This window comes from Nyctibius grandis, chromosome 6, assembly GCF_013368605.1.
Source record: "Nyctibius grandis isolate bNycGra1 chromosome 6, bNycGra1.pri, whole genome shotgun sequence".
Lineage (NCBI taxonomy): Eukaryota > Metazoa > Chordata > Aves > Nyctibiiformes > Nyctibiidae > Nyctibius > Nyctibius grandis.
In genome coordinates, this window is record NC_090663.1 from 28,607,781 (window position 1) to 28,633,376 (window position 25,596).

Here is a 25,596-nt window from a genome sequence, read left to right on the forward strand (position 1 = left end):
ATTTTCTGTTATCTGCACATACTTCTTAAACTCAGTAAGCAAAAGCCCTGTCCTCCTCTATGTAGACCAATGTTAGAACATGTTAACCTGCAACTACTGTTTTCCCAAAAGGCAGATCCCTTAAGTATTAGTCCCTAAGACTTGTTTGCTACATGGCTAAAATTACATTATTATTTATTGTTCTTGGAAAGCTAAAAACAACTTTGACATTCCCATGCAATAAACTAAAGAATTAGTTATGAAAACTTCTAGGTTAGGAAGTGCAAGAATATGTATACTTGTGCATATAATATGGTTCAATTAAATGAACACATAATTTTCTTCCACAGAATCAGTTTACCATCACCAATCAGTGTAACAGAAAGCATAAAGTTCAGCATGTTTTTAAAGCAAGAATGCAAATACAGTTGGCTGAAACAGCAAATATGATGTGTAGTGCTTCTGGAAGCATGCCCTGTGCCCCAGACACACTTCTACAAAGTCATACCTCCATAAAACAAACAACATAAAATGAGTGACGTCTTGTGAAAATGCTAACTGATTTTACAGTATTAAAAGAGAACTCTAACGCAAAATGCAGAATTAAGCCAAAATTTCCAAGGCTTAATTTAGTCGTGAGCCCCCATTCCATTCACTGCTTCCATTCTTCAATGGGAAAAAAAGAGGGAATGTATATAACCATGACTCAATCCTAGAGCATACCCACTATCTCTTCTGAGCAAGGCAGAGCATGTGAAAAAAAAATGACATACTGAAGATACAGACTATCATAGTGTATATACAGAGACTAAATTTTTGTGCCACAGACAGCCTTAAAGTTCCGAATTCCTCTGATTTTGTAACTTTAATGATACACTTCAACCTTCTGTGACTACCACATGCACAGTGATACATAAAGCAGCTTGTTCATTTAATACTGTTTTAAAAAATTTAAGTCCCACATATTGCAAAGTATTTTTAAAAATATCTGAGAAAATGAAGAGAACAGAAATAAGCAAAGACTAAGGCAAGAATGTAAGTTTTTTGAAATAAATCCTTACATTATTTTAATAATTTAGATTGTAAAACCACATGAATAATTTCAATATACAGAGTTAGAACCAGTAATTCTTTTGTACCTGTCCAAGTTCTTCATTGAGATTGGAAGTACGAGCCATCGCAGCAGTGTCCGTAGGTTCATAGTGCATGTCTATGTCCTACAGATTAAAAAAAAAGTATATATATTTAAAAATTAGTCTTCCATAACTTATTACAAAAAATCTAGTACATAAATAGAAAAGGTAAGTGTTGAAGAGCAGACCAAACATGAATACAAGTTATTTACTTATGATTATTTCAACATGGGAAGCCACAGACACAATCAGATCGCTTCCAAGAGTCCCCAGAAGAAATTAGATTTCCTCTTCAAAACAAAAATCTCTGTGATTCTTTGAGATTTTACTCTGATTATTTACAGTGATCTGTATTATTGAAAAACTGTTGTACTCATGCATTTAAATAGATTTAGCAACAAGCAGAAATACTACACTAACACTTAAAGAGAAGTCAGTCTTATCTATTTATATTGTACACACAATCAGTCATTTCTAAATAGCAAGATAAATATACCTTGAGATAAAAAACCAATGTGATATGCACACACACAAAGATAATGCTTAAAACAAATGTCCAGAGTCCCAGATTAAGATAAATTAAAGACAACTAATCCCTCATGACGTGAAATGGGATAGGGGGGAACAGAAGTTAAAACTGTATTTCAGATTTGTTGTATAAAGAGCTGCCAAATCTACACATTCAAAACGATGAGCCTTTGTTGAATATTTATTTTAGAATACAGAACATAACGGAAAAATTTAATTGCATTCTCTTATTTGTCAACAATTTCTTCTCTAGCACAAAAGAAATTAAGAAATCAAACCCACAAAAAGATTTAACTTTTAAAATAAAGCATACACTTCACCTGCTACTCCACATACACTTCATCTATACCTGCATGACATTGTATCTCACACACACAAATCTATTTCACACATCTGATCAAGGAATCAGATTAAAGAGTTCAGAATGGTATGATTAATTTACATTTGGAAAAAATGGAAAGACTGAAAGCATGCTATTAAAAGCACTTATATGGCTTTAAGGAGAATACCTCACCCCCACCCCAAACAGAGTAAACCCTTTTTTTTCTCCATTAATACATTAAGAAAAAAAAAAATAAAGGATGACAAAATGATCTTTATATATTTTGTAAGAGATACTACTACCAGACATCGGCTTTGTACAAAAAAAGCCCAAAAAACATTAAACTATGGAGGTGGTTGGAAAAATCAGCAAAATAATGAAAAAAAAAAAAAAAAAAGATGGGCTATGCTTAGAAAGAAGAAATGAAACGGGACAAAACTCCACTGGACTGCAAAACACTTTCTTCTGATCATTCTGGATGAAACTGATACCTGAATATTAATAATGAGAAAGTACAAAGCACATAAAAACATGTTCCAAAAAGCAATTTGGTGCAGATATAAAAGCACTAAATAAAACCATTTATTATTAACTTCTCAGATTCCAGTAATAATAAATAAACAGCATACTTATTTACATTAAGAAAAAGTCTGAAAAAATGTATACATAGTCAAGCATTCGATCACTTAACTTATTTGCAAACCACTTGATTTTAGAAGTCAATGTATACTGTAAAAATAATATTTACCCAATTGATGAAATATGCCTGGATAAATTTAACAACCTCAAGCGTAACCAACAAACTGATTGGAATAAGATTATTGAAGAGAATGATAAAAGTCAAGAAATTCAATCCAAAGTTGCTTGCTCCACCATCTGCCAAAAAAACAAACAAATCAAAAAACATTTAAGATCATACTTAAAAGTATGTATATACAGTGTATTCAGAGTATTGCATTAATGGCTAATTGTTCTGTGTCTAAGAAGAAACTTGAGAATTAATGACAATATCACTTGCCTATAAATAAGACCTTCATAAGAATTATTATAAATTCTCTGTTATAAAGTGGAGTTCAAATTTAGAGATCTTTGCCATTTTCTCCAATTTCTGAAAAGCAAACTTACCAGCCATTCCCTCTTTTGCTACATTTTAAGATCATAGTCTGGGAATATCTATATATAGCAACCAAATTTTAAACTCTAAATTTTAGAGTTTTATCTTTTTAAAGGGGGAAATGTGTAGTGGAATGTATTTTTTTTTCTCTATCCACCCTCACATCTTCCTATTCTCCCCCTCAATCCAGCAAAATACTATAAAACAGGTAAATTCACACCCCATGAAAAGAGATGAAATTAAGTGAGTTTTTAATGAAAGTTGTGAAAGAACTGGAAATGTGAATATTAACATATGTAATAAGCAGTTTTGTACTACTTTCTCCTTTTAAAGTTTTAGATAACTCTAGTAGTAGCACCTCAGACAGGATGCAAATGGGAAATAGTCTGCTCTCCAGTACAGCAAAAGGGTAAAAGATGTAGCCTGCCTGTCTGTATTTAAAGATCTCAAAGAAAAACAGCCTCAGACAGATTTCCACTGCCTAAGGAACGTGGTTCTGCTTGTTACTCTAAGATCCAAGAGAGCAGGTTTTGGATACTTTTATTAGTATCAATTGCAGCATCAAATGAAGTACAAGACTAAAAGACCAGAGGCCTAACATTCACCACAACACTGATATTCTCAGTAATGACTACCGAGATTAAATGAAGTTTGATACCTCTTGCTACCTGTAAATAAAATAATATCCAGATATTTATTGTTAACATTACTGCTTTTTTATCATCCACTGGCAACAGATTGTTCTAACTAAATACTAACAGCGTTCAGAAAGATGGGGCACTGCTGGGAACCTGATTCACTACCACATAAAAATTAAAGAACTAAAAAGAAAGGGGAATAAATTGCTTCTCACATACTAAAAGTACCTGCCACAAGAACAACTATGGGTCGAATGTAGCCTTAAGGGGCGTACCTTACAAAACCAACATAATTTCATTTAATCATGGGGCATATATCAGAAAGTAAACCGACAAGGATAATCACTTGAAGAACACACAAAATATCAATGGGCACTATTTCATGTTTTCTTTTTTCAGGAATAAAACCAAAAGCTTCTGAACTGCTTCACTATGGTGCTAACAACCATAATGTGAAAACTTTTACATTTACCAGAGAAAAAAAATGCACTGAAAAGAAGAATAATAGCAAATGGTGAAGCACATCTAATGCCATCCTTTTATATTACTGGAATTGTCAATGTTCCATCAACAATTTCACTTTTTTCCACCTCATGACAGAAATATGAAAGGTAAGTTTCTTTCTTTTTTTTTTTTTTTTTTCCAAAAAAAAAGTTTCTTCCTCAGCATCAAAAAGAAGCGAAGCAAGGTTCTCAATAAACAGAAGTTCATCATAAATGCAGACAACTGTTTTATTCAACAGAAACTTTAGGAGAGTGCTTTCAAATCAGAATTCTAAGATTTTTCTTTTTTACAAAAAAAACCCAAACAAACCACCCCATAATCCCTACTTTGATGACTACATTCAGCAGCTTTGTATTCAAGACTCTGTTGTTTCAGGAGCAGAAAGCCTAGTTCTGGGTCTACTGCCTAAGTAAAGATGGCTCTAGGCCCACCATAAGAAGTTCTGAAAACATAAATAATTGACCACAAAGTCTATTTATGAAAACTTCCCTTAAATTCAGTTTCCTTACTGAGGGTCAAACTATGTCAATATGTTGCATGCTGCTGTGAAGGTCCACAACATCACATTGCCTTTCATCCACTGTGAGTACAGTTGCCTGGTATAATATGTTAGATAAGATCTTTTGTGCCTGTTTTATCTTATTTAGGAGCACTCTGCTAAGATCTGATGTTGGCAGCTGCTAATTAGTTAGATCCCTGTATAGTAAAAATTATAAAGCTACAGCATCATTTCCTGGGATGAGGGAGTTTAAAAATTCAGAAAACTCACTGCAGCTTTAAATGTAATCCATCGGTAACAGCTGAAAATGGCTTTAGTCTGATGTCTAGGAAGCTGACTGTTTATGCCAGTGGAATGCTGATACAGACCTTGCTGAGCTGCAGAGATGTAGAGGCTGAAAGATAGAGGCAAACAACAAAGCTCCCCTTCCTGAATTTAGCAAGAGCTCAGACGGCACAGTAAGGTAAATTTTATACTTGCTGTGATACACCTAGCCTAATGACTTTAGTCAACAACGAATAAAGAAAGACTGATAGAAAACACACTGTGTAAAGGATGGTAATCATCCTCCTTTCCAAATATGAAACACAACTGAACACTAAAATATTAGTATATTATTTTACATCTTACAATTTAGGTCAAGATACCAGTCTCTTCCAGTATGCCTTCGATTCCATATAGCTGAACCAATAGAGCAGATCAAAGACATGGCAATAAGGATGCAGAACAGAATCAAAATCTGAATATTCGTAATTCGTTCCACATTAGACATTTTAAGAGGCGGACTTGTCGAATTCTGCAAAAGACAAAAAACAACAGTGGCTATTAAATATCAGAAAAGGTACACACAGTTCTCACTTTTCAAATTACATGTTACTGCATCCTTTTCTAAATATTCTCCCAAATACATCATCATCATAAATGGTATAACTGTTTCACTCAAAAGAAAAAAAAAAAGCAGCTTATAAATCCATGAATTAGAGCTTCAGATTTGTGTCACAAGTAGTTTAAACAATCACACAGAACACTTGTAACAGTGACAGCGAACAGTAAATATTAAAAATGAATGTGCATACACCTTATCAGTGCTATAGAAGACAATTGCTAATACAAACAATCAAACTTTTTCAAATAACTGTTTTACAAATCAGGAAAGCAATAAATAAGAGACATGCATGACCAATCTGAAAGCATTCTTTTTTCTCAACAAATGCATCTCAATTTTGATATTTCAAACACCACTAGCAGAAGTAATTTCACAGTCTGAGAATGGTTCTCTTCTCATTTTGCAAATCAGGTTTCACTTGGTTTTCTGACAAGAATGCTTACCTTTGCACTTGAAAGAAAGCTCCACAAGAGGACAGTTTTAGGAGCAGTCAAAAATAAAAAAAGATGAACAGGCAAACTAGAATGATCCAGCTTGCTAATAAAATAGTTTTCAAAACACGAGTTACAAAATAGAATCAATGAACACACTTAGTAGTGGAAAAACTACTCTGTGACTAAGTGACTAATAATAACAAGAAATTGCTTTATTTTTATTGGTTTTACTTCATAAGATGCTCCACTCTGACATTTAACTACTATATTGAATCTAGCCCTGTTTTCTGAAAGGATTCTCTGTGCTGTGTAACAACATAATAAGGTAACAAAACAGATAATTTAGAGAAAATCCAAGTGACAAACCTGCATAAGTTTTGTGTCATGGCCTGTATAGACAACTATCCCATGAACCCACTGAGTATTTCTAAGCTGAGCTCCTCGTAGAAGAATCTGATCAGATCCCAATGGAACAGTACTAGAAGGAAGGAGTTTTATACTTTAGCATTAAAGCAATCAATGTCAATGAATAAACGTAACCAGCAGTTGTTAAAACTGATTTCTCAAAATTTAGACTATTATTGTAAATATGCTAGGAACCTAATTTTTATAGGTTGAAATTAGACAGAGAGAAAACTTTATGGTTAAAAGAAAGTCCAAAAATTTAAGTTTGCAAAAATACTACTTACCACTGAATTTTGACCATGGATTACTAATTTTGATACGGTACTACTAAGCAAGCATACTGAAACTAACAAAGGCTAATTTTCTTGTGATTTATGATCACGAGGCTTTTTCCTAAGTGTATGTGGAAACTCAACAAAAATTGATTTTCCAAAGCAATTTTCAAATGAAATAATTTTCTAAACTCTCAGCTTACTCCACTCTTCCAGTCAAATAAATACCCTTTATGAATGCGATTAACTACTTAAAATTCACAACAATATTTCCTGCACCTTCTTTAAATAGCAAAACCTTCTTTAAATAGCAAAACCAGATAAGTTTACTTGTGTTATTCTTTTAGAACTGCACTGAGTAAATGAGCAACAAAACCTCAAAAGACGTTGGAAACACTTAACTGTCTTAAATTTATACAGCTGACTTTATACATGTACTGTAGCTCAGGTTTTTCTTAAAATATAAAAATTGTAGACAATTATTACTCTTTTCCTGGGACAAACAATACCCTATTTTGGCACTTTTCTTTCTATAAATACCAGCTAGCAGTTCAGACTTGCCAATAGTGCTCTAGTGTTTGGCATTGTTACCTAAAACTATTATCTCTATAGTTGTATGAAACCAACATATTAAGATCACAAATAAATTGCTTAATGATAGCAACTGTATCTCTGATATATAAGCAATAAAGAGTGTGAGGAAGCCATGATATTTGGTAACATTTTTCGTAGCACAAAGAACATAAAGTCAGTCTCGGTGAGTAAGTTTCAGGTAATAATTTCTTCTGGATAGTCATGTCCCCCCTTCCCTCCTCTCTTACACAAGCTTTTAAGATTCAAAGACTGCAAGTGAAGAGGAAACAACACATTCTTCCTCCCCTAAAATTAACAGTGGCAATACAGGTTTCTGGAATCAGTTCTTCCAGAAACTAGAAAAAAAAAGATCTAGAAAAATATCTGAGTGCTTTTCCATAAAACCCAAACAACTAACAAACACCACCCCACCACAACTTAGTCCACTTACTTTCTAGCACAGAGCATACTGACTGTTTAAGGAATCATTCTCCCCACCAACTAAGTAGGTTTCAGCAACTGAAATGCTGAATGATATTGCCATGGAAAATAGTGCAGGTTCTTCAACAAAACAAGGAATCGGAAAAGAAAACTGAAATATAAGATATACTGAGATTTACTTGCTTTTTAAATCTGAACTGTGCTGCTCTTGTATTTGAGATGGGTTCATATCATGGCAAAATTAAGAGAATAAATGTCCTTTCAAGTATGAAAGGAACTGCTGGGGTTTGCATTACACAAGACCCATTAAGAGAGACCCCTGTTGCCATCAAAGATTGCTTCTGCACCTGTTATTTATTTATTTGCATTCCTTGATCAGAATAATTCTAAGACTCTTGGACCATCCATCAGCACAATATGAAGACATTTCAGTTAAGGAATGGATTACATGTCATTCCAAGAATAATTAGATATTTTTAGTCTATTAACGCTAAAATGAATGTCACAGAAGATGAAAGAAAAATAACTTTCTCTGGTTGTATGCAAGTCCCCCACAGATAAATTGGAAATCTTTTCAACTATGGACCTTCTCTAGAATGCCAAAAGACTTTCTGTCCCTTCTACTAATACAAGAAAGTCTAGGAAGGAAGAAGTCAAAACCTTCCACTCTTCATTCTTGCACTCCTTGAAGAGTCAGGTGAGTTCTAAGACTCTTCCTGCCTCTTCCTGATCTTCCTCTTTGTTTTCCCTTCTTAAAAACTGTGAAGAACATGCAGTAAAGTCCTTTCTATTGCAGCATGCATTGATTCTTTTTTATCATCAGGACACTGGCTCTCAAATGGATACCCTTCTCCAACCTGGGACAGGAATTTATCCTCAAGGGTCTGTTACTGGGAAGACAATCAGAAGAGAATTGGGATTGCAGCCAGTGGGAGTTGTCTCCAGCAAAACTGATGCAAAGATCAAGGAAATGAAAAAAGACAGCAAAACAACCAGGGGCATAGAAAGCCCAGATCTGCCAGGTGTCATGCTACTGATCCTCAACATTGTCATCTTACTCTGCTCTCTAATGAGATGATGGTGCGATGACTTGACAGAGCTCTCAAGTCTCTATTTCCCAGACTCAGCCTTCTCAAAACTGCTCCAACTCATCTGATTCTTCTTGTATGCTACATAACTAATGACTCCTCAGCAACACATTTGGGTTGTATTCAGTAAGGGATGTTCTCAATGGGGTAATACCCTTTTTCAGCATACTTTCCTGCCAGGGCTATCAAGGGTATATTAAGAGCCAGTGATTTCTAAGACACATTTGAAAGCTTACATACCAGAATGTTTTTCTTAACAAGCATACTTCACTCTTATCCAAAATTTTCTTAAGAATGCCTTCAGGAAAACATTTACTTTAGATCTGGATAACCAATATCTGCCCTTGTTTTTAACTTGCTCACCCTTTTTCTGTGAGCCATTGTCTAATCATAATTTCAAATTTATGCAGGCTAAAGAACTTTTCTCCTTTATCTAGCTAATTGTCTTCATTGACTAAAACCGAGTGATATGCTCCTGTATATTCACGAGCATAACAAAGAGCTACACACTTTGGAGATAAGAGTTAACTCACTCAACAGCTGAGGATACCAAGAAAACTTTTTTGGCCTCTTTTAGTTCACAGATTTAGCCAAAAGGCAAAATAACTGTATTGGAGTTCTACCTCCTTGAACACTGAGTATTCAAAAGAAAAAAGAGAACCTTTGTTTTTGTTGAGTTGCTCTCCTATGAAGGGAAAAAAGAAAAGACTGAAAAGGTCGACCTGAAAAGTATTTATGGCACTCCAATGAGTTATCTAAAGGGAAAGAAGAAAGAAGAGGGAGATACATTTTCAATATCCTCTATTGCTTTTGCAAAAACGCTAAGATGGTAGTGGATAAACTGAAAATCACAACTGCTGAATCTACATAATCTGATAGGAAGGTCTTAAAGATTTGGATAAATAAATACCGGTTAGATGAAGCTGTGCTACCTCTAATATGGGCAGAAAGAGAACTCATCCCTGATTTTTTAGGCTGGAAATAAGGTCAGGATCCAAAAAGAGTTACTTACCTGCAATTCTTTTTCACTGAAGGTAAATATTATATTAGAGCCACACTTTTGGAACTATCCTACCGCACAGGAACTGTATTCAAAATATTCCAAAACTGAGTTTCTCCACCAGCAGATGGCGAGCTCCTACACATTCTTGAGGCATAATAGCCATCAGCACATTCAATGTTTCTTTTTTAAATCAAATTTTAAAATTAAATAATTGGATTAAAAAGAAAAATATGTTTTTCCCTCTAGCCAGGGAGGAAGGATGAATGTGTGGATCTATTATAACTATTACCTTCAGAGAAGAATTACAGGTAAATGTTTTTCTCTTCTTAACGACAAGTACAGTGGAATTATAATAGATCCACACTCTTGCGACTGAAAACTCCAGGAATGAATCTGTAAGAAATCAGTAAATAAAAAATGGAATATAAAAAAAAAAAGTATTTAATAATTAGTTAGTACTATATATATCAGTCTAAAACCACAAACATGAATAATATTGTATATGGAGAAATAAATGCCTACCAAATAAAAAAGAAATCCTGGAAATCTTTGGGAATGAAGGACTCAATAATTATGGATCTAGTATTGAATTTTATACTCTTAACACATCACATTCGGTTCGAACCCATAGAAGACTCTCAATATCAATATTTGGTAAGCACTTAAGTATTTTAAGAATTTTTGAAGCAGTTTTACAAGCATGTATGTTATAACTGCACTGAGGCGATCTGTTTTTAAAGAAACATACTTTTGGTAAGCTACGGTATTAAATGTCTTTCAGCTATCAAATTAGAAGAAATTGAGGTATATAGCAACGGACTCAGTTCCACTCCCGACTTAGACAAACAGAAGAAAACAACAATGAAAAAAACCAGACAAGAAACTACTTCTATTAAGCTTCTATAATAGTAACTTAACCAAGAAGGAATGAGATGCTTAAGAAGTGAGTTACTACGTACATACTCCAGAACTATTAGAATTTGAGTAGGACTCTCTTCTATTAATAATAATAAATTAATAATTATCATTATATATTATTATAACGTGTAGTATTATAATTAATAATTTATAGCTATTGCTTTCTAAAGTTCAACTAGTATAAAAACCTCAAGTTGTAGACATTAGAAGTAAGGTCTAATAAAGAATACATCAGAAAAGACGTTTACCTCTCTAGTCTTAACAGAATAAAGACTTTACTATTAATATTTTAACTTGAGTAGTTTAACAACATATAACTATCTACTGATAGATTGAACCTCTGATATCTTCTTCCTTGGATTTACATACCCATGCCCTTCCAGTCTGATGTTTCCAACAAAATCATAGAGATGTCGGTTTGGGCTCTCGCATTCAATTCTGCCTGAAAGTCTCATCAAGCTTTCTATGTCCTTTATGTCTGATGTTAGTGGCAAACCCTGTAAACAACATTTGTTTGTCATGACATTAAAAAAATTACTTTCCAATACATAAATCTATGTATTATAAATCTGATAGTGCAGGACCAGAAAACCAGTATCCCTATGGGAGCAAAATGGGACTGCTACACTTTGCTGTCACACTGCTGAATGCTACAGACAGGGAAAAAGTCACCTTGGTATCTTAAAGCATCATGATGCAGGCAGGGTGGTAACCAATCATATAGCTCAGCAGAACGTCCCTGCATACAGACAGCACACTCAGTCAAAAAATACTATTCCCTACCTGCCCCTCAAGGACAATACTGGCACAATCAGCTTCTTTCCGCAGGGCTTCTCCCACATCTATCCTCTAAAAAAAAAAAAAACCCCAATACCCAAACTACTAACATTCCTACCTATTTTCCCAAAGAAAAACCCTAAAACAAAGCACAAGGCATGGCTCAAGAGTAACCATTCATCCCTTCCGCTGGATTAATTGAACAAAAACTGTTATGATGCAAATAACCCACAGCTTTTTATTCAAACCACTAAAATTTCACACTCTTCTAAAATGGACATTAATGTGATAAAATGTTTTTATAAGCCATAATAGATGAAAATAATACCAGCAATATTCTCAAAAATGAAATTCCTACCTGTCGAATTTTTAAGTTTGTTTCACCATCTAAGTTAGATGTTTCGATGTAGCACATAGCCTGCGGTTCACTATTAAGAAAAAAAAATCCTTAATTTTAAATTATAATGTCAACATCCATAAACTTTTTGTCATCTTTCAATACCAGTTTATGCAATCAGGTTTTTCTTTTTCTTACAAAATCTTCAGAACTAGAATAATTTACAGCCAAATCTGTAACAGTACTTTACATTTTCAGAAAAGTTTGCCAAAACTTATCTTCTTAGATTAAACACTGCAAAAGTTTTCTATGCTTTTACATGAGATTAAGATACAGGCACAAGTGTAATGCATTCGTAGTGCCTACTACTGTAGGCAGAAGTAGGTTAGACATGAAAGTTTTCTTGTAAAGGATTCTCTTATAAAAAGTCTAAATTATGGATAACATAATGACTTTTCTGCAAGTAGACAGTAAACAAGAACAGGTCTAGCAGGTCAGGATTTCTGAATTACTCCAGTCAGCTCCCATTTTCTGGACATGAGGACAGAGCACCTACTACTTACATCTACGACAGAAATAAGTTTTGGTCCTGTAAAGGACCAAATGAGTCATAAAACCCCCTTACAATTTAAAAGAATAAAGGTTTACTCTCTACAGCACTTTAAAGCTTCTAATATTTTCCTTCTTTCTAGCATGAAATTCAAGCATCAAGTGTTTTTTTTAAAATTTTCTTTCTTAATGCAACTGTGGCTACTAATAAGCGACTTAGTTTTAGAATGTTTGCAGGATAAAGTTAAGTAGGTTATTCTAACACATTTTTGTAGAGCAAAAGCATTAAAATGTGATAAATCATTACCATAAATTGCTTTCAGGCTAGCATTTTCTTCTTGGCAAGCTCTTCTAAAAATGTAAATAACTTCTACTTAGATTGTTTGGATGGAATCACCTGTATAAAGCATTATTACAATTCTAGCATTTTTATTAATTAACAATAAAAACCAAACAATATTTTTGTGAAGCACTTTTAAAACAGAATAAGGCAGCAAAGACATTTCAAGTGAGACACATGCTTCATTGTAATTACTGCAGCAGATAGCAGTGACCTTCACAGTAAGTTACAGTTAGATCAAGGCAGGCCCATTGATTTGTTAGGGAAAAACAAAGTGCGGTAACAGTGCAGACAATAGCATAAAGCTGAGGTGTCTAAGAAACATGCATTTTGTCACAATACACAAGAACAGCACTGCTTTTGCCATCGCATGCAGCAGAAATTGTGCAACATCCAAGTTTGTGCAGAGGGTCCTCTACCAGCCCTACCAACATTAAACTATATTCTTTGTTGAAAACAGTAGGCTGGTATAAACATGTATATTCTTCTTAATTTGCTCTAAGGAATTAAACATAGATTTATCTTGGTGTTTTACTGTGTGTTTATTCAGTGACAACTTGTGTGACACAATTTCATGGGGATAATGTAAAAACAAAGAGGATTGGAAAAAATTTTAATTTCTTGGAGTGTTACTGTGTATTTACACTTTAATGATCTGTAATTTTATCAACTGAACCCCTTCTAATTTTATAAATGTGTGAGTTTTGTCAAAGAAAGGTGAACAGCAAAGATTATCAACACAGCAGTGTTCTTCCTATTTGGTATATGAGGACCCACGTACACGTAATCCTGTGCAACTAGTTTATTCTAACCTTGATGACAGACTGATGAGATCAGCTGGGAGATGTTCCCCATTGGTCACTTTCACTACTTCCCCTACTGCCACCTACACATCCCAGTTTGAAAATGATTAGAACAGAAAAATAAGTACAGGGGAAAAAAAAAAAAAAACAAAACAAACCAAACAAATGGACAAAGACAAAAAGACAGAGTTTGAAATTATTATACAAACAATACATGTTAATTAAAATGTCTGATGACAATTTTTTCAAAATCTATTTTAATCAGGTCAGGAAGGAAAGAGCTAGAACATTTTCATTTTTACTTGAGTGGATTGTTTTACTGTAAGGCACCAATTTTAAGCTGCAGAACACACTGATATTGTACAGTAAAAATAAAAAGCTTTTATGTTTATTTCTCAACTGATAAGTTGCTAGCTGCTCCACACATTAATTAAAAAAAATAAAGGCCACAACAAAAGATTTTCCACCAAGTTTTCTGAAAAGTCAAGTGACAAGAACCTTTCTATGTGACATGCTGAAAACGATTTTGGTTTTGTTTCAGCTTTGTAAATTTCAGTTTACACTGATCCAGCAAGAACCAAACAGAATTAAATCTCAGAGGTTTGTGTCCTTCCACTGTAAGAGATTATAGTTTCCCAAAAGAATTAAGATCCTCTTATTCTCCAGAAACTGCTATTGCCGGTAGAAAGAATCAAATATTATTAGGTTGAATTAAAGCCAGGCTCAGATTGCTATTGACACCTAAAATGTAACTGGGCATCAATAAACACCTGGTAAGCGAAACTGATGAGACTGTCTTCCTCGAGAATGCATGGCCACATGGAGATAAGAGGTGGAGAAGGAGAGCACATGCTGGCATGCAGGCAGACTTAGAGGTAATATAGTAGCAGAGGGTTCTCTCCTGGAAGGAGGGCTGCAACAGGACCCTAGTAATATAACTGAGAAGGAAGTTTTAGCTGGAAGAAATGCCTGAACTGGGCCCAGAAAAGCTATCATGATTCAAGGAGTCCCCTTTGCAAACTGGATCCTAGAAGGAAGCCTGACAGGAAAATTCAAGGTGAGTAATGGTCATAGTTAGGACAGTGTGTTCTGACAAGGGCAGTAAAGTGAGTTTAAACAAAGAGGTAACAGTCCTGACAAGTCCAGTAGCAGCTGAATATTATTTCAATTTAACAACACATGATGTAGGATTCCTTCAGGGGGGACAAGGTTCAGAAAGAAGGCTTTGCAGGCAGCTGGTATTTTTCTGTGTGTAAACTACAACTGGAGAACACTGTGACGCAAGGGCAAAACAGTGAAGGCAACGACTCAAATTTAGGAGCTTACTCAGGAAGACTATAAAGAAGCTGCTCTGAGAGGATGTAATCTGTTTCATTTGCAAAACGCTAGGGTTGGCATGACAGAAGCTATTATCAGGCCAACAGAACAACTGTTTTTGATGTATGGTGTATTGCCTATGAAGATCTTGGTGGAGAATCACCAATAAAATTTATAATGCTTCTTGAAGGGCAGAAGTAAAAATTTAAAGAGGATACTCAATACAAAAACATCTGAAGTTATGACAAACATTAGTACTGGAGACAGACTGTGGGGGAAATTTACAGTATTATCTGGTAACTACTTTACACTTGATAATAATTTAATAGAAGTGCTTTAGAAACAGCTACACTTGATTTTGAGATATAATGGAAGATGGAATAAACAATGTAATAGTCTACATCACAGTCTGTCACAGAAACGTGTAAGATCCTAGCCATATGAATTGTATGCATGAGTGGATTAATGAACTTCAGTGGGGTCATAGAGGGTTCATAACTAATACATAATCACACGCATTACAATAACGCTTCTGTTTGTGCCAGAAAAAAAAATACGGACATTGCATTGTAAACATACAGTAATAAATCAAAATATAATTGATCATTTTTAAATGATCTTCATTTAACAAAATTCTTGAATATGTTGTTTATTGACCTGATCAAACAGATGTTGAAAAATGTGCATCTTCCACATAAGATGTGGATTTCTTAAATAAAACTGTCCAAGGAAATGATGATAAACAACCTCTGATTGTCCATGTACAGAGTCACAGCATTACATGCTATAAATTAAGTCTTGCTTTCAGTGTTGGAATTATTCATAATATATATATTAGAGAATAAAGTGAATGTTCAGCTCATAAAGACAGTGCTAATTTGATGGTTCACATCTCATGTTCATTTTTTTTCCTGATTCAACTATCAAACTGGTGACTATATCCATTAAAAAACATTTCTGTTCCCTGTAATATATCCATTTTAATTTATTTATAGGATGCAATTTGTTAGGTACATATAAAAAAGCCAACCTAGTTAAATATGGCACTTGAGGTCCAATTTCTAGACAGAGAATCATTCTTTTCTGTATTATACCCAACAACAAAATGACATACTAAGTTTTTCTTAGGGGTAATTTGAATGCCAGTGTAATTTTAAAACTGTAATTGTCACAGTTTAAAGAAACACTGCCTGAAATAACTGCCTGAATGAACAAAAGACTACACTTCAGAACAGCTGCATTTTTGTTTATTCCTTATTTCCTTGGATCAATCACAAATAAATAAATAAATGCAGGGTAGAGAAACCAGCCTCTACACTATAAGCATCAGTGGGCATCTCTACCTTGATGAGAGCAGTACAGTGTCAGCAGGTATATACTCTTTGCGTTTTATTATAACTATATCTCCAACATCTACCTGAAAGAAAACTGGGAATTGGTTAATGGTCTCAAACAAAATATGTTATCCCTTTGTTTTAAGCACAGTAAATATTTACCTGCTGAATTTGCTAGAAAGACTGTTAGAAACTCACACACTTGGAGAAGCCTGTAGGTATTAAGTACTCAAAGGTCACTGAAATTCTTTGGAAATCTATTCTTTAACAGGCCTAATCCTAACCTTCTCTATGCAATTATTTACTTTTGCTAGTTATTGTAAAATATTTTATTGGAAGACTGAAGTTAAAGGAGAAATTAATCTCCTCTAAGACCACAGTTCTGTTGCATCACGCCGTATACCTTATCCTTGCTCCTCCAAAGGCATAAACCAATTTCATCTGAACCTTGCCTCCAAATTACTGTGGGTCAAATTTTCAGTTCAAGCTGAACATTGCGGGTTCAAGCTTTCAGGTATGGAAACCAATAAAACTAAGGGACTAGATAGACAGTATAACATTTAGTCCTTGAAAGTTACCTTTAACAGTCTCTTCCTAACTACTGTGTAACAGTCTTTAAAGTTTTCATGGTTTAAGCCAAAAAAGTTCAGCAAATACACAAAGTAACTAGTTTCCAGAAAAAAGTTTCTGCTTTGGCACACCAAATAATACTAAGGAACTGTATAATTTTGCCATATGCGAATACTTCCATGTCAATCATATTGTGCAAGTTATTTTTTTACTGAACTTAAAGCCTACCATTTAACTGCAGTTTTGCCTGACTCATGTGACCAAAACTGACTTGACTTAAAAGCACATTTTAAGAGACAAGTATTAACAATCAAAAAATAAAATACAAAATATTATACATTTCCCATCATACCAGTTAATTCTTATCAACGACAATTATTAGGAGAAATAAAGCAAATATTAAATCTGCACTATGCTCGAAAAGTCACCAACATAAACACACACCTTTTCCCAGTGGACAATCTCCCATGCACCATTTCGTAGTACTGAAAAAAAGAAATAAAGAAAGATAATTTTCCAGTTGTACAATCCAACTGCACTATACAGGTATGTGTTAGATTCCTTATGAAAGCCATACAGACACAGCTCATTTACACAGTATTTTATAGCATGCCTTGTTTCTATAAATTCAGGTCAAGCATTTCAATTATACAGCACATATTCTGTATAACAGTTTTTGTACCATAGAATCTTACGACAAAGTCGGTCAGAACATTTTACAGGGTTTGAGAATCAATTAAATCTGATACAGATTCTATGATAATGTGGCGTTTCCTAAAATAAATTAGCAATTGGAATTAAAAGTTGCAAGTCAAAAGTCATGAATTTATGGCGGGGGAGGATCAATTCAAGAATTTTTTTTCAGTTGAGGTTCATACAAAAAAGATTCATAAAAAGACACCAGCAGGCTTCCTAGGATTCAGCTGTTCTTACTGTTATTGGCATGTCAGAGAACTTTAGGATCACTGCAGTCATCTCCTCCATAAACATACTGGAAATCCCCCAAATCAACCCATGTCATTTAGCCTAAGATTTAGTATAGATTTTCCCTGGCAGTAGCAATGAATATTGCAAGCATGCTCCACTACTCTACTTTTAATATTGCTACTACGATACAAAAAAACATGCCTTGTTTGCCAGTTGATTGCCAAGATTGTGTTTTCAGAGAATAATAAAGGTGACTTTTTTTTTTTTAAAATTAGCACCAGTTACAAAGGAATTGAAGATTGATGTGCAAAAAGAAAATTAAATGAAAACGTGTTGCCATGTATCAATACTCGGATAGCTCCAAGAGATTGTTCTCTTCCACTGTGTCTCCCAGCTTTCAAACTGTCAGGATGTTTACCTAAGTACCTGATCAGGATCCAATTCTTAAGCAAGCGTGTGTTAATTTCAAAAAAAGTGGATCAAAATCTGGGAATACATATGAGCTTTACATCTAAAGACTTCCTTGAGGTTCTGTCCAGACTGACCCCTCTTCTTGTATATCTCAATGATTTCCTCAAGTTGTTATCTAACCTGCTTAATAATTCTTTAGGAAGAGACAAATTCTCTTACCCTTCCTTCCCCCCAAATTTATTAGTGCTGATATGCTCAGGGCAACAATAAATGGAGCAGTCTCCCTTTCAGACAGTAAGATATTTTAATGACTGTCTCACCAATCAGTTGATCATTACACAAAATCTATTTTGACAAACCATTTCCCTTCACTGGGAAAACTACAGATCCAGAGTGAGGACTGGCTGTAATACTGTCCTAAGGAACTCAAGACAACAGATAATTGTGCCAGCAACTACCTACTTCCATCCCCTTGCATCAGCGATACTGTTTGTGGGGCCATGGCATCAACCAGATGAAAGAATTGATGAGGATTAAAAATATACCTTGCAGCAACCCAGATGGCCAAGTTTCACAAATATAGTACAATAACTGCCAGTGGAGTTCTGCAGGTCTGAAACGTAAATAAGCTGCCAGAGGTGGCCAGTGGCTTCTTAAGAAGTGCTGTCTGCAGAAGCACTCGCCCTGCTGAAATACATCCTAAGGCTGTTTCACACGCAGCCAAGCTGACCTAACAAAGCTTTGCCACTGCAAAGGGAAGGTCCTGTTCTGCCCTCACCCCACGCAAAGGTGCGTGCCCTCACTGCTTAATGCGTGCTGCCTCTGGTGTTTGTTGGACCCTTTGATGAGCCAGCTTAACCCACTAAATGGAAGGAAACTGTCAGCTTTTCTTTCTGGATTTGTTTCCTGCTGGTTGAGCTGGTTAAAATCAGCTCACAAATGGATGAGTCAGACTCATGAAAACATGCTGAGACACCTGAAAATCTCAAGAGTACTCTAACCCTACCCTGATCAAATAAGCTTTTAAGCACAATTAACATACACCGACATTCAATTAAATCAATTTTCTTATGGGAACAAAAAAATAAGTGGTGTTGCTATACTCCTTTTATATAATGGTTAGAGAACTTCTGCAGCCTGGCTTTCACGTTTGTATCTCCCATTTTTCATCTGTATCTAACAACTAACTTTCAAAAGCATGCTCCATCTGCCCTACAGAAGACTACATCACCACACTGCAGAAATGCACATTTCCTCATGTCAGAGTGTCTGATGGTGTCCTGTTGTATATGTAATGCAGCCTGAGGTAACAAAAATCATCCCTAATGCAGCCTAATAAACCAAAATCCTGTGCAAAAGGTTTTTTTATAGTAATGGGAATTTAGAAAGTTAATTACTTAAGGTTAACTGAGATACAGATGTCTTTAAGGAACAGACAGATGAAGGGAAACTCATATACAGAATCTATAAATGCACATGTCTTTTCATGAACACTTTTGTATGTTTAAAAGACAATCAAAGGTGGCGCTGGATATATAATGTACTATGCACGTCGCTACTTTTCAGAGTTACAGAACTGCTGAATACCTGAGAACAAAGTAAGAGAGTATCATACTGATTAACTTTTTAATTATTGCTTTGACAATAGACTGTATTTGACAATACATTTAAATATTGCTTTGACTTTACACTAGGATTGATCTTGTATTTATGTGAATCCTGCATTAGTTTAATAAACTTGTTTCACAGTGCTAGCAATATTTTATGCATCCTCATTACACTTTCAATTTCCAAGATGCTCTTTTGCATGCATGGAACATTCAGGAATTTTAGGAACAGTCACCAAAGAGCCTAACGAGAGGTAACCAAAGAGAACAGGCAGGAAAGACAAGAAAACAAGTCTTTTATTAATTTAAAACTTTGTACACTCTGGACAAAAGAAAATTTGAAAAGGCACTTGAAGATTCACTGCCACCTAAAACTGTTGGTTGCAATCGCAAAAGCTATGAACGCTTGATGAAATAATTTTGCATGTCTACATTAAACTTTCCTTTGTTTTTTATGTATAGATAAGAGGTTATCTGTTTCTCCAGGCCTGTTCCCTGGAGATGTCTATTCCTGGTGCTTTCAGTCAATACATTTGTCTCCTTGTCCTAATCTCTCCTTACCTCCTATTGAGCTACATGCTCAGTAGTTTCATAAGTTACCTTCCCCCTCCATCCCCCATAAATCTTAAAGTTTACTGTAAAAATTATGTACAATTTAGGTAGGCTTTAAAATTTATGTTTTTAAATTAGAGACATTTCCAGCAGTTAGTCAATGACTACATCCCTCCCTAAAACTTAAGGTTATGTTTGTTATTTATCTTAAAAAGATTCCATGCAAGATTCTCCTCTTCGTGGTATTTTTCATACTTTCTACAATCAAATTCACATGACACTCATTCCTCCTCCTGTTTATAAAATCAAAACCAGCTCTATCAAGAGGCCTACCTCTGAGCAGGTAACATGAAAAGTTAGAAAGCAGCAAAGCACGAACTTAAAACTTGGACTTTCTACCTGACAAGCATGTTTAGGACATAATAGCTAACATCTCCCTCACTTTCTGAGCTAAAATAAACCTCTGATTTAATAGTACTTCTTTTATTAAAAAGTGTTAAAAAAAACCCAAAAAAACCCCAAAAAATCACATTCCTAAGTTTTGGTTTAGGTACACTGGCTACCTATCTCGTTATCTCTAACTAAACCATTACATTGATTTCATATTAAAAAAACAAACCCAAAAAACTCCATTCATCTTTATCCACAGTTTTGAAGCAGCATAGAAAGATAGTTCCATTTTAGGAATTTTCCTTCAATTGCACAGTTTTCCAAAATAGTTATTCAAGATTTGCTGTTTGAAAAAAATGATGATTTGTGTACTTAGAAACGCACAGACTTTTCATCATAATCTAGACCCACTAAATATAGTGGTGATTATGATCTTTTAACAGCTACCGCATCATCTGTGTTAAATGAGTAAACGTTAAAGTTCCTTAGGAACCTCATAAACTTAATCTAGAACATATTCCATTTTGTGGGGCTAATGTGACTGCAAATTGTTATTTCAGCTATTTAGATTCCAAATTTTGAAGTAATCTGTATAAGCAATTTCCCACTCAATCACCTGTCAGCAGTTCAGATTACATTACTACCATTTGCAAAAAATTCAAAAAACAGTGTCTCCCAACACACAATTAAAAGGCTTTAAAAAATTTCCTACCTTGAGTTTGTTTCTTGTTCACAGCATTATCAGCTTTATGCCTTTTCTAAATTAAAAATACACAGTGGTTAAAGACTTCTGTTGACATGATAAAGTTTTCACACTTAAGGTGAAAACCACATGTATTACCCCCTCCCACTCATCAATCCAATAAACCAATTTTAGAAACATTTTAAACAGGACTATGGATTACTTGCACAGTTATGATCATCAAGAAAGTCACACCCAGTTCCAGGCTAACCACGTTGTACTAAAATGTCCTCTCATGTGGGCAATCACTATCTAAACAAGTTCCTTATATAAGGAAGCAGTGTATTTGTGCACCGTAACTTTGCCCTTTCCTGGACCTGGGAGATGATTCTACCAGAGCAAAGATCATGGAACCATTCTCCATACAAGTGTCTCATACAGATCTGGAGTCAAGCAATGACTGTGTAAACACTTGACTTCACTTCCACATACGTGCCTGCAGACTTCAGCAGCAGTAACAAACAAACAAAAATCAACAAAACTTCCTACCCTCCACCCTAAACAGGCCATGAGGTCCCTCAGTTTTAATACAGTCATGAGAAACCTTTTGACAGAAATCTTTCAATGCAGCTACTAACCACGAGCATTTTCAAGGTATAATCAAACTCATCTTAGCTACAAAAAGCTTTGGAAAATCAATTTAAATAGAATTAACTGTTTTAGGTAAGCTTTTTTAATAGAGCTACAGAATTCAAGCCTTTGAAATACAAAGAAAACCAGAAGCAATCTTGTAAATTGAAAGAAAAATAAGTCAAGCTATTTAAGAGATTTATTTCTAACAAAAATGCTAGCAGCTCTTAAAAGGCCACCTTATCACTTTGCAAAGACTATGTTAAGGTATTATTTTTTACTAGATTTTCACAGATTATCAGCAGATTCTCCTTTCAAAAAGATGGCTGATTTTACAGACAAATAACCATTGATCAATGGGAAGGCATAGTAACTCGACCAAAGCAGGTGTTTATTTAACCACAGGGAGACTCTCCTCCAACTTCAAAAGTAGCAGTTTAATGTCAGTTGCTTTCTGAGCTATGATGTGTGAAGATCATTGGAAACAGCTGATGATCTAGCACTGCGTGTCGCAAATTTTGCTAGCACTTCTGAAGCATATATGGAAAACACATGCTGTTCATGAATAATGTCTTCTGCTAACATCTGCTGCTTGGGATTTCACTCCAGAAAAGGAAGCATTTGGTTCTTGAGCTAAAAGTATTATTTTGGTAAGTATATTTATTGATATCAATATATAAGGTTCCCATCCAAAAGCCAGTTAATCTTGCTTAATTATTCGATGAAGATAACCATTCCTGGAGATCTTAGATATCTCACTGTGTAAAGAAACTACGACATAATGAAAGTTAAAGGTTAAGGGAAAACACACTGAATATTTTACTATGCAGCAAGTGGTCAGCTTTCCCAGAAAAAAAAGTACAGTTGTCAGTGTCAGCCAAGTATTCCTTCATGCTATAATGAGCAGGCAACATTAAATTTCATACCTGTTTGACCACAAAACCAAAGCAAATTGTTTTATTTGGACTATAGTCTGTGAAAGTCAGTTGTGCAAGTGAGAAATTCATGAAGTTACCATTAGCTCTCTCTATATACACACACACACATACAGCCTTTAAATTGGCACCTAAATTGTCACAATCAGCTCCTTCATCTCATTCAATTTCAACTAAGGATAGCAGGAATTAACTACATGCTGAGACAATGTAAACTTAACAGAAAGAAAAAGCATATTTGAATTGCCTTTAGGTATCTCTGTAGTATTTGGTAATGAGAACCTTATTGTTTTAGCTGATACACGCAAAAAAACACTAAACCTGTTCCCTGTCTTCCCCCCGCAAGCCAAACTGTACACTTCAAGTTGCAAAGAGCAAATGGTAGAAACAAATGACATAAAAAAGCCAGTGGATGAGAAAATTTTAAAAAGGACACTTTGTACAGTAGCAGCAGGCTCAGTTTTATATTTGACTAGACACTGACAGATGGTGTAAGTCTGTAAGCATTAACAGCAGAACGGTTAAAAATACCTGAAAGAACATGAATTAATTTTATGGCTTTTTTAAAAGGGATTTTCTTTATGTAAAGACAAAGACATTTAAGGAGAAGCTGACTATTGGGCAGCAAATACTAGAAATGCAAAATAGAACAAAAACATTTAATGGAAACATCATCGTCTCTTGCAGGACCACACAACTCTGTGACCCAGGAGCTTCATACAACCCAGGGGGACAATATATCTTGCCTGTCATCTATTCACAGAGGTAACAGAGGATAAGATTGAGCTGACTGTACCAGCAGGAAAGGCAGCATGTGACCAGCCACCCTCCATTTCAGGGCTTCTTTGCAGCTCACCCCACTTCCTCTTGATCATGTTTTTGCACATGCATTGTAATTCTGCTCAAACACAAGAAATCTGATGCTCCCAGGAAGCCTACTATTTGTGTGCAGGGAAAGGCTATACTACCTTCAACTCTCTCCAAAAATCAAGAGAACAACCCACAATACAAAAAAATGGGAACGCTACTCTAGTGGACAAGGCACTCTGCCATATTACGATGTATCTAACTTCTTGTCCTTCACATAGCACATCTGCAGAACCAGAACAAGAGCAGGTGAAGAAATTCTTAGCATCTAGATTAATATAGTAAATCATCAAGACTAATTCCTTAGATACAAAAGACATAAACTAAAAGACTCAACTATGTTATGCAAATTAGAGAGACAGGTTCTACCATACACTTTCAGTGAAGAGCAGGCAGGAAGGTACTCAGAGAACCCCAACATCTTTTGTATGAAGTGAAACAGAGCCTGAAATTCCTTTCCCTACCCACAAAATAAAAGAAGTCAGAATGGACACTTCCAAGTCATGACAATATTCCGTCTCTTTTAACGTTTTCACAGAATCACAGAATCAACCAGGTTGGAAGAGACCTCTGGGATCAGAGTCCAACCGTTGCCCTGACACCACCCTGTCAACTAGACCATGGCACTAAGTGCCATGTCCAGTCTTTTCTTAAACACATCCAGAGATGGTGACTCCACCACCTCCCTGGGCAGCCCATTCCAACGTCTAATGACCCTTTCTGAGAACAAATTCTTCCTCATGTCCAACCTGAACCTCCCGTGGCAAAGCTTGAGGCTGTGTCCTCTTGTCCTATCGCTAGTCGCCCGACGAAGAGGCCGACTCCCACTTCACTACAACCTCCCTTCAGGTAGCTGTAGACTGCAATAAGGTCACCTTTGAGCCTCCTCTTCTCCAGGCTAAACAACCCCAGCTCCCTCAGCCGTTCCTCATAGGTCAGACCCTCCAGACCCTTCACCAGCTTGGTCACCCTCCTCTGGACTCGCTCCAATACCTCAACATCTTTCTTGAAGTGCAGGGCCCAGAACTGGACACAGTACTCAAGGTGCGGCCTCACCAGTGCCGAGTACAGAGGGACGATCACTTCCCTAGACCGGCTGGCTACACTATTCCTAATAGAGGCCAGGATGCCATTGGCCTTCTTGGCCACCTGGGCACACTGCTGGCTCATGTTTAGCCGGCTGTTGATCAGCACCCCCAGGTCTCTTTCCGCCAGGCCACTTTCTAACCATTTTTCATTCAATGCAAGAAGAAAGCAAAACCACCACTACCACAAACACTGACTGGAGAGAGCCAAGGAAAGCTTGGCATAGGTGGAGGCACTCGCCTAACAAGGACAAGCATTCCATGTCTGTTCCTGGCCATCAGGCATCAGCAGATCACACTTAGCACCAAGACATGAAAGACTAACAGTAAATTGCACTTGGCTGGAGCAAGAGGGAGAACTGAAAAAGGCCTATTCCCCTTGCTCTCTACAAAACCGTGCAAAGTCACAACACTGAAACCAAGGATTTTATGCATGTGACTTGAGAAATAAAGAGATACATCAGATGCATGGACCTGGATTTGACAACCGGGGAAAACCCATTTTTTAAACTTTAAAAATGGCACATTAGTGACCCGTACTCATTCATCTAAAATGTATTAAACCAAATAGATTACTATTCTAAACATAAGTGCCACATTATAATTCCAGTAGCAAGTTAAAAGACACTTTTTAGAAAGGTCCAGGAATTACTTGGTCATGAAACAAAAATCCATCCGGTTTCAGGTATGGAGGACAAGTGAAGATGCTTGAGACTCTGCAGCCTCCTAGACCCTCAGCTGAGTTA

General features: G+C 35.6%; 1 protein-coding gene across 9 annotated transcripts in view; it reads right to left on the minus strand.

The window, feature by feature from the left end:
- Nucleotides 1-25,596, minus strand: part of ATP8A1 (ATPase phospholipid transporting 8A1) — a 127,905-nt gene that overhangs the window by 85,993 nt on the left and 16,316 nt on the right. For 3 of the 9 annotated variants that reach the window (XM_068402607.1, XM_068402608.1, XM_068402604.1), the window contains exons 5-13: nt 21,364-21,409; nt 17,209-17,249; nt 13,553-13,626; nt 11,873-11,942; nt 11,107-11,234; nt 6,404-6,515; nt 5,348-5,513; nt 2,711-2,838; nt 1,119-1,196 (exon numbers count right to left, since the gene is read on the minus strand). In XM_068402607.1, the coding sequence (XP_068258708.1) occupies nt 1,119-1,196; nt 2,711-2,838; nt 5,348-5,513; nt 6,404-6,515; nt 11,107-11,234; nt 11,873-11,942; nt 13,553-13,626; nt 17,209-17,249; nt 21,364-21,409 (843 nt within the window). Of the gene's footprint in view, nt 1-1,118; nt 1,197-2,710; nt 2,839-5,347; nt 5,514-6,403; nt 6,516-11,106; nt 11,235-11,872; nt 11,943-12,707; nt 12,732-13,552; nt 13,627-16,203; nt 16,278-17,208; nt 17,250-21,363; nt 21,410-25,596 lie in introns of those variants that run through there. The other 6 variants (XM_068402606.1, XM_068402605.1, XM_068402611.1 and 3 more) reach the window with 4 other exon arrangements.